The sequence below is a fragment of the Littorina saxatilis genome, linkage group LG6, assembly GCF_037325665.1.
Source record: "Littorina saxatilis isolate snail1 linkage group LG6, US_GU_Lsax_2.0, whole genome shotgun sequence".
NCBI classification, from domain to species: domain Eukaryota; kingdom Metazoa; phylum Mollusca; class Gastropoda; order Littorinimorpha; family Littorinidae; genus Littorina; species Littorina saxatilis.
This window is the reverse complement of record NC_090250.1, coordinates 6,010,923-6,020,922: the sequence shown is the minus strand read 5'-3', so window position 1 is coordinate 6,020,922 and position 10,000 is coordinate 6,010,923. Positions and strand designations below refer to the sequence as shown.

General features: G+C 43.5%; 1 protein-coding gene across 1 annotated transcript in view; it reads left to right on the top strand.

The window, feature by feature from the left end:
• The window catches only part of LOC138969605 (glycine receptor subunit alpha-2-like), a 39,832-nt gene that overhangs the window by 11,735 nt on the left and 18,097 nt on the right, over positions 1 to 10,000 (top strand). Inside the window, exons 2-3 of the mRNA XM_070342462.1 lie at positions 8,509 to 8,573; positions 9,370 to 9,437. Coding sequence (XP_070198563.1) covers positions 8,509 to 8,573; positions 9,370 to 9,437 — 133 coding nt within the window. The remainder of the gene's footprint in view (positions 1 to 8,508; positions 8,574 to 9,369; positions 9,438 to 10,000) is intronic.

Here is a 10,000-nt window from a genome sequence, read left to right as displayed (position 1 = left end):
TGCAGCTTTTTTTCATCTGAATCTCTTTTCGTCAGTTATTTGGTCTAATCAGTATAAACTATACGTCATACTTAGTCTCTCTGAACAAAATGACGATAACCTCTCCCTCTATCACCCTCTATCTCTCGCCCTCTGTCTGTCTGTCTGTCTGTCTGTCTGTCTGTCAACCTCTCTCTCTCTCTCTCTCTTCTCTCTCTCTCTCTTCTCTCTCTCTCTCTCTCTCTCTCTCTCTCTCTCTCTCTCTCTCTCTCTCTCTCTCTCGTTGTATGACCTTGACACGAATGACTTACAACCATCAATCTCTTATCAATGCGAACATAAAATAACACGTGAGCTGCACAAAAGAAACAAGTCGCGTAAGGCGAAAATACAACATTTAGTCAAGTAGCTGTCGAACTCACAGAATGAAACTGAACGCAATGCCATTTTTCAGCAAGACAGTATACTCGTAGCATCGTCAGTCCACCGCTCATGGCAAAGGCAGTGAAATTGACAAGAAGAGCGGGGTAGTAGTTGCGCTAAGAAGGATAGCACGCTTTTCTGTACCTCTCTTTGTTTTAACTTTCTGAGCGTGTTTTTAATCCAAACATATCATATCTATATGTTTTTGGAATCAGGAACCAACAAGGAATAAGATGAAAGTGTTTTTAAATTGATTTCGACAATTTAATTTTGATAATAATTTTTATATATTTAATTTTCAGAGCTTGTTTTTAATCCAAATATAACATATTTATATGTTTGTGGAATCAGAAAATGATGGAGAATAAGATGAACGTAAATTTGGATCGTTTTATAAATTTTTATTTTTTTTTACAATTTTCAGATTTTTAATGACCAAAGTCATTAATTAATTTTTAAGCCACCAAGCTGAAATGCAATACCGAAGTCCGGGCTTCGTCGAAGATTACTTGACCAAAATTTCAACCAATTTGGTTGAAAAGTGAGAGCGTGACAGTGCCGCCTCAACTTTCACGAAAAGCCGGATATGACGTCATCAAAGACATTTATCAAAAAAATGAAAAAAACGTATGGGGATTTCATACCCAGGAACTCTCATGTCAAATTTCATAAAGATCGGTCCAGTAGTTTAGTCTGAATCGCTCTACACACACACACACACACACGCACAGACACACACACATACACCACGACCCTCGTCTCGATTCCCCCCTCGATGTTAAAACATTTAGTCATAACTTGACTAAATGTAAAAACACATCATTCATGAATATTCCATGTCGATAAGTTATTTGTGTGCACCACATTTCAATCCTACATGCCTATCACAAGCACACCTGGCTGACCTTTTTGTCGTTATTGATTCAACCAGTGGTGAGCAAGTCACAGGTTGCAAGGAGATGAACGTCCTTCAATGCAAATGTATTTTTCGTACTCCGCCTTTTGCATTTACAGATATACTCTTCAAATAAGCCAAGGGCCGGCCCAGAAAATGTATGTATCTTAAACAAATCTGGGCTGAAACTCCTACGGTCACTCGTGTTAACGTGCATTACCATTTTTACCCCGCCATTTAGGCAGCCATACGCCGCTTTCGGAGGATGCATGCTTGGTCATGGCGCCCGTCACATCAAGGCTCCAATAATGTAGTTAACATTTTCTCTTTTTAGAATTCACAAAAGGTCTTTGAGTGTTGCTCTGGAAACATATTTGGCAGACAATTGTATTGCACCATGCGAAACACCTGAACATGTTCAGTTTTTCGGGGAAATGGGTGTGGTTTTTGAAAGTCCAATGAATTCCACGCAGAAGATGCCAGTGCAACAACTTTTGATGCACGTGCTACAACAGGGTCCTGGCCATGAAGGGAGCTTAAAACTTTGTGTATGTAAACACTTACACATTTAGAGACAAAATAATGCACTGTAGCATCCAAGAAAAAAACTCATACATTTTCTTGACCGGTCCTTAACTTTTTTTGTGGTGTATACATTCATTCTTGTGAAGGCGAACATGTGCACCGTGACCAATCTGTCCGGGCGTTGTCATGTGGGGAGAGTATCTTTCCACATGGAAGCTGACCTAAATCATATTGTATTCTTTGTGTAGCGCTGTGCATGATAATTAGAACAAGAACAAGAACAAGAACAATAATTTATTTCGCCATATAGCATAACAGCCATTGTAGTATTTGTCCTGGTGTGAAAACACTCATACATCCACACACTCTTTGCATATACGGCTAACTAACACAACAACGACAACAACGACAACAACAACAGCAACAACAACAAGTCAAAGTCATCACCTGTTCTGTTCTTGCACACTTTACCCCAGTAAATAAAGTGCTGACCACTTTGGAATTTGTTTAATTGATCGTGCGTGTAATTGTGTGTATGTTTCACGTGCGCCCATCCTGCTTTACAACTCTCCATCGGGATATTTTGTCCCGAAGAAAAAGTTGACAAATCTTTGATATCTATTTCAACTCGTGTAACTTTTTCCCTCACGCTATTGGACCTAGAAAGTCAGGGCTGGATCAAGTATAATAGAGGGAGTCCAAAAATGATGCAGGGGTCCAGGAGCCGTTAGGACCCCTTGCGAGGTCCAGGGGCGTCGCCATGTTGGGGGGGGGGGGTCAGGGGGGTCAGGGGGGGGGGGCTTCCCTGACGGTGAGAAAGTTTTACATTTTAATTGTAATTTGTGGGTCTATCCTCGTGGCTGGAAACCAAATTGTCTCCGACGAGGTACATCAGGCGGCCAGCCCCCCCCCCCCCCCCCCCCAACGCCCCAGGTCTGGCCCTGAAAGTTTCAATGCAGAAGTATCGATTGCTGGCCATGTACCACGCGTGTGATATAAAACATATCCCCACACCAGTGAGCACACTTACGCTAGGGCTATTCGCAAAAAAGGTTTGTCTCATTACTGCCATAAATTATTTATAGATTTGTAGCAAAAGATCAAATCGACACTGTGACGAACGAATCAGCCTCGTTGCCAACTACTAGACGTGGCTGGGCCTGCATATAAATAGCAGACTGACTCCAGCCATTGTGACTGCTTTCCGGATGGCGGTGTGTATCTGATGCAATCGTTACACCACGGCTTCCGATGAGATGCCACAAGGAGAAACACTGGAGTTAACTGTGTTCCGGAGATTCTGGTTTTGCGATTAGTTCGGGTTGTTTTTTCTTCTGTGTGCTCGTTGCACGAGTTGCTTTGACATTTGTACAATTCAAAGTCACACGTGACAGCTGGAGTTGAAGAGAAGTCACATTTGTTTGCCGCGAGGTTTTAACACTTTTGGAATTGTTCCTGTACTAGCAGCCAAGGCGGTCAAGGCCGATTTTAGAGGTCGATGCTTTGGTTGGAAATTGCACGAGTGTCATTGAACAGTTTAAAGTCAAGCGTGAAAGCTGGACAGAGTTGAAGAGAAGACAAATTCGTTCGCGATGAGGTTTTGACACTTGCTTGAGTTGTGGAACTTTTTGTACTTGAAAGCAGCCAGCACGGTCAAGGATTTTAGAGGTTGATGCTTTGCCGGTTGGAATGTGCACGAGTTTCCTTAAACAGTTCAAAGTCAAACATGAAAGATGTGGTTCAAGGGAAGAAAAAGAAGCTTGTTTCGAGGTTTTGATGCTGTCGTGGAGCTTAATCTGTATGCTTGCTGCTGCAGACGGTTCAAGAGAAGACCAATTCTTGTGTCACGAGATGTTGATACTGCCAGTGGGACTCTATCTGCACTAGCTTCAGTTCAACGGAAGATCAAGTAGCTTGCATCACAGTGTGAGTTTTTCTTGGACTTGTAGAACGGTAACTGTGTCCTTGCAACCCAACCAGCGCCTTCAAGGTTTTCAAAGGTCAGTGTTTAGGTTTGGAGCGAAGGTTGTTCTCCGACCTTCGGAATTATATTAATCCCCATAGCCTTGAACAGAAGCGTTTGTGGGATCCTTTCACCGACGATTTAGCCACAGTAGAAATACTTTACATCTGGCCTTGTAACATTCTTACGCCAAGGGTTTATTATTCCCAGGAGACGTACTCCACACGTGGGTTTTGACGAAAAGTGCCGTATCCATCTCACCAGCTGGAATTTGTGGAGTGCAGGAAATCGGACATAATTATGATGCCAGGAACAGGTGCTCGTTCGTTTCGGGCGCGGAAGGAGGGGAGATCCAAAGTTTTCCTGACAACAGCCGTGTTGATGTTGATGTTTGTGGTTGTGAGTGAGGGGAGTGTTGCTTCCGAGTCTCTATCGGAACGTAGGTGAGTGAAGAAAAAATAATGTCCAGTGTAGATGCATACCTGTCTCTCTGTCTGTCTGTCTGTCTGTCTGTCTCTCTCTCTCTGTCTGTCTCTCTCTCTCTGTCGCTGTCTCTGTCTCCCTCTCTTTCTCCCTCTCTCTCTCTCTCTGTCTGTCTCTCTCTCTCTGTCTGTCTCTCTCTCTGTCGCTGTCTCTGTCTCCCTCTCTTTCTCTCTCTCTCTCTCTCTCTCTCTCTGTCTACCTCTCCTTGTCTCTATCTCTCGCTCTCCCTGTATCTGTCTCTCTCTCTCTCTTTCTCTCTCACTGTCTGTCTCTCTGTGTCCGTCTCTGTCCCTGTCTCCCTCTCTTTCTCCCTCTCTCTCTCCCTCTCTCTCTCTCTCTCTCTCTCTCTCTCTCTCTCTCTCTCTCTCTCTCTCTCTCTCTCTCTCTCTCTCTCTCTCTCTCTCTCTCCGTTTGTCTATGTCTCTCCGTCTATGTCTCTATCTGTCTCTCTCTATCTTCTCTTGTCAAGGTCAGAATAATGATAGTAATCCTTGAAAAGAATTGAGAGAGAAAAAATCAATTACCTTTTTTTCTTTTTTTTTCTTTTTTTTTTTATATAACTACGAGCATGAGGGAAGTTGTTCAGTTGCTGGGGACCTACACTTTTTGTCAGAACGACACACCAGTCCGGACACGTGTGGAACGGAAGAGTGATGTTTTATAACAACTTGCAAGGGATTTGATATATTGGTAATCCAGACACAGCTTCGTGCTATCGTCGTATTGATTCCCACTCAGGGATCTATCCAGGGTTTATCGTCTTCGTCACTTTTTTCAAAATGTCACGAAAATATCGGCAATTTTCACAAGCGTGAGACAGTCCTTGGCATCGACTTTCCACCCATCGCTCGAACGTCCACGAAGCTGAGTTCCGGTTTTAAATGGATCAGACTGTTCGAGCCTTTCCAAAGCAGCCATGTGCACGACTCTAGCGAATTGAGTTGTGACGATGAGCAGGACACTCACCGAGGCTTTAGTGGGGCTCTGTTAATGTTGTATCGACTTTTTGGCGCTGGCAATAGAAGACAGAGAGAGAGACATGACAGGCACTCGCCCACAGGAAGGGCAGGGGGAGGGGGAGGAAGAGGGGGGGGAGGGGAGAAGGGGGGGGGGGGAGGGGAGAAGGAGGGAAATAGGGAAGGAAAGGAAAGGGTGGAGGGGTGGGGCAGAGCAGAGTGACGCGAAGGATGGCGAGGAGTTATACAATTGTTTTGTTTTTTTGTAATTTGTTGTTGTTCGTTTGTGTTTTTTTAGTTGTTGTTTTTTTGGGGGGTAACATCCGGTTGGTTTTGACCCACTTTGATCCAAACTGTTCACGGCTGTTTCAAGCCTGGTGTACTTTCGGTGTACTTTAAAGGTCAAAGCTATTCATATGATATTGCATTTCAATATCTCGATTAAACCATGTGCGAATTCCACTTTGCCGATAGATCACCCAGTCAGTGGAATGTTATATCTCTGAAACACAGGCGAGTTCGGTTTCTGAGAGGGGATGCATGACACGCCTCGATCTGATATGATTCCTCCTTTGTCGACAGTGTGACTGATAAATGTGGATTTGAGAGTCACATCTAACTAAAACTAAAAATGTATCCCCCAGGGCGAGTTATACACTCAGGTTTTAGACCTTGAAAAGGGACTAGCAAGATTTACTTTGAGGCAGTGGCGGAGCGTTTGTCTAGCGACCTGGTGTGGTGCATTGGTACAATCAGAAGTGAGATTTTAACCTACATAAGGTCTAGCGACCTAGTGGGGTGTATTTGCATAATCAGACGTGAGAGTTTAACCTAGATACACGATTTTCCCTAAATGTCAAAACCCTGGGGGCCATTCTCGACATTTGTGACATAGTGCGGGTCACTCTTTGGTGACATGGTTGGCTGTTGGCACAGTGTCCCCTTGTCACTGTGGTCTTGTGACACGGTGGTTTATTCACAAGGTAGTCCATTGACACAGTATTCAAGGTCAGGGTCAAAGCCAGAAAAAAGTTAGATTTCAGAGAGAGAGAGAGAGAGAGAGAGAGAGAGAGAGAGAGAGAGAGAGAGTGGCCATTCTAGGCAATGAGAAAACTGTTGGATCAATTTCTGTTGATGGCGGTAGCGGAACGGGGGGGCAGTGAACTTAACGCCCCTGGTAAGGCTGTTTCTCCTAAAAGACGTTACAGTCACAGGGCTGAGAGAGAGCGAGAGAGAGAGAGAGAGACAGAGACAGAGAGACAGAGAGAGAGACAGAGAGAGACAGACAGACAGAGAGAGAGAGAGACAGAGAGACAGAGAGAGAGACAGACAGACAGAGAGAGAGAGAGAGAGAGACAGACAGACAGAGAGAGAGAGGCAGGCAAGCAGAAAGACATACACAGAGAGAATGAGAGAGAGTGAGAGAGAGATGCAGGCAGTTAGGCAGACAAACAGACAGATCGGCAGCAGCAGCAGCAAAGGAACAAGAAGAACAAGAACAAGAACAAGAACAAGACGAAGTACATGATTGTGAAGACGAGAAGGAATATATTTAAGGGCAATAAGTCTGCGTTCTGTTCTCAGACATGATAACTTTTTAGTTGGATTGACTCAACTTTCTACCTCATGCGTCATGCATGTGTCATTTGTGTTTTCCTTGGGAGCATCTCGTTACTCCCCCGTATCGTTACTCCCCCGGCTCGTTACTCCCCCGGCTTGTTACTAACCTTAATCCTAATCCTAACCCTAACCCTGTGGCCGAGTGGTAACGCACTTGCGCTCGGAAGCGAGAGGTTGCGTGTTCAGGCCTGGGTCAGGCCGCAATTTTCTCCCCCCTTTCCTAACCTAGGTGGAGGATTCAAGTGCTAGTCTTTCGGATGAGACGAAAAACCGAGGTCCCTTCGTGTACACTACATTGGGGTGTGCACGTTACAGATCCCACGATTGACAAAAGGGTCTTTCCTGGCAAAATTGTATTGGCATAGATAAAAATGTCCATCAAATACCCGTGGGACTTGGAATAAAGTAAAAAAAATTCCATCTCACACGGCATTAAGTCTCAGGAAACATGAATACACCCATGCAGGAAAAAAAAATATGGGTAGCGCGGTATATTGTATGGCAGCTCGCTTTCCCCAGGGAGAAAGCAGCCCGAATTTCCATGAGGGTAACCTCACTGGACTATAAATCTTATCCATCCAATCCAATCCAACCCTAACCCTGAGGGGGAGTAACGATCCGGGGGAGTAACGAGCCGGTGGAGTAATGAGCTGATCCCGTTTTTCTTTGGGTTTAAACAAAATGTTATTGAAAACACATGTGGTAAACCATTTTACAAATATACAACTAGGACACGGAGTCAAGCAAAAGCTTATTTTACGTGATTCAAACAATACAACATTACACACATCTTCATGATGGTGGACATGGCAGATTACTAAACAGACTGTCGGGTGGGGATGGGGAATTAAGTTAAAACAGAGGACTCTATAGAGAAATCAAAACTTGACTGTAGGTAAAAAGGGGGAAGAACTTGCAGCTCAGGCAACCAAAAGAAGAGACTGAAGGGCGAATAAATATCCAAGAAGATATACTTTTTGTGGAAAAGGCAGTAATTCGTGACGAATATACAATGTGTTTGTTCCGTGTTGCAGAGAGCGTGTTAAACAGGATACCTTTCTAGTTAGATTGACTCAACTGTGTACCTCATGCATCATGTGTCATGTGTTTGTTCCGTGTTGCAGAGAGCGTGTTAAACAGGATACCTTTCTAGTTAGATTGACTCAACTGTGTACCTCATGCATCATGTGTCATGTGTTTGTTTGGTGTTGCAGAGAGCGTGTTAAACAGGATACCTTTCTAGTTAGATTGACTCCACTGTGTACCTCATGCATCATGTGTCATGTGTTTGTTCCGTGTTGCAGAGAGCGTGTTAAACAGGATACCTTTCTAGTTAGATTGACTCAACTGTGTACCTCATGCATCATGTGTCATGTGTTTGTTCCGTGTTGCAGAGAGCGTGTTAAACAGGATACCTTTCTAGTTAGATTGACTCAACTGTGTACCTCATGCATCATGTGTCATGTGTTTGTTTCGTGTTGCAGAGAGCGTGTTAAACAGGATACCTTTCTAGTTAGATTGACTCAACTGTGTACCTCATGCATCATGTGTCATGTGTTTGTTCCGTGTTGCAGAGAGCGTGTTAAACAGGATACCTTTCTAGTTAGATTGACTCAACTGTGTACCTCATGCATCATGTGTCATGTGTTTGTTTGGTGTTGCAGAGAGCGTGTCATACAGGACCTGGTGTCTCGTCACGACCCCAAGATACCTCCCAACTATGAAGACAGTAAGTGGTCGTTGTATTTCATCAAACGATGTTTCGATGTCGTCGTGGAATTTTAGCGTAACTCGATTCTTTGCGATGTTGATGTTTTTGTGTTTTAGACTAAGTAAATTATTCTTCATGAGAAATATTCTTTTAAATACGATTGGCAATACATGATCTAACATTCTTTTTATTTGTCTATCCATACCTGGAACGAATGTATAAACACTGTTTCATAATAGCAACAATAATCAGTTGTGTCCTGCTCCTGGATAGTAATAAATCACGAGAATCAATTCAGTATAATTTACAGAATGGGGCAACATATGGCAACAGTCGCCCCTGTCAGTGCATGTCTTCATAACCTTTGCGCATGATAGACGACATCCAAAGAAACATGCTCATTTATCATCCGCCATCAACTTGACAAAATGTTACACTCATTTTTAGTAAGGCCTAAAAAAAAAATAGGTGTGGTTACGGTAACCCGACCTACCCTATTTTTAGGGGCCGACCCTATAACTTTTTATTACATTTGTCAAAAAAACGAGTGCAGAAAACGCAATGAAAGCGAAATCGCCCGAGTCGCACACTTATTTCCCTGTCAAGTAGGTTTAATTTGTACACATTAGAAAAACAAAGTTAAAAAAAAAAGTGATTGCCTACCTTCCTACCCTATTTTTTTTGGCTATGTTACCGTAACCACACTTTTTTTTGTTGGCCTAAGCAGCCCTAATTATGATGCAATTTACTTGTGTTAATGACAAGGCCTTGTGTGTTATTTCGCTAATTTCGTTAATTCGCTGTGTCGACGCAGATTTCCCGACCACCGTACGAGTACAGATCTTCATAGTCAGCTTCGACTCCATCAGCGAAGCCACAATGGTAACTTTTGAAGAAGTGTGTGTGTGTGTGTGTGTGTGTGTGTGTGTGTGTGTGTGTGTGTGTGTGTGTGTGTGTGTGTGTGTGTATGTGTGTGTGTGTGTGTACGTGTCTTGTGTCTGTGTGTGTGTGTGTGTCTCTCTCTCTCTCTCTCTCTCTCTCTCTCTCTCTCTCTCTCTCTCTCTCTCTCTCTCTCTCTCTCCCTCTCTTCATCGGTACTTGCAATTGACTCTAAACGTCATGGTAATGTGACGCACAAATGAATGTTTCCCACATATCCTTCATGCAGCTATTCCCACAACGCGACTATTCACAGCGCACTTCTGTAAATAGACGAAATCTGTATTTGTGACCAAGCCTGTTGAGAATAAGAAGAACAAAATATATGTATCCTCCAGTGACATAGCTGCCTCTAAATGCTTTGCAACATCAGGACGTCGCAGCACATGTTAGCAGCATAAAATGTTATTGCTCGTAACAGTTGAAACGTTACATTACTCGCCTGCATTGTGATCTGCTTTGATGTTGTTGCAATATTAAAAGCAGTAGGATGTTGCAGCCTCTCC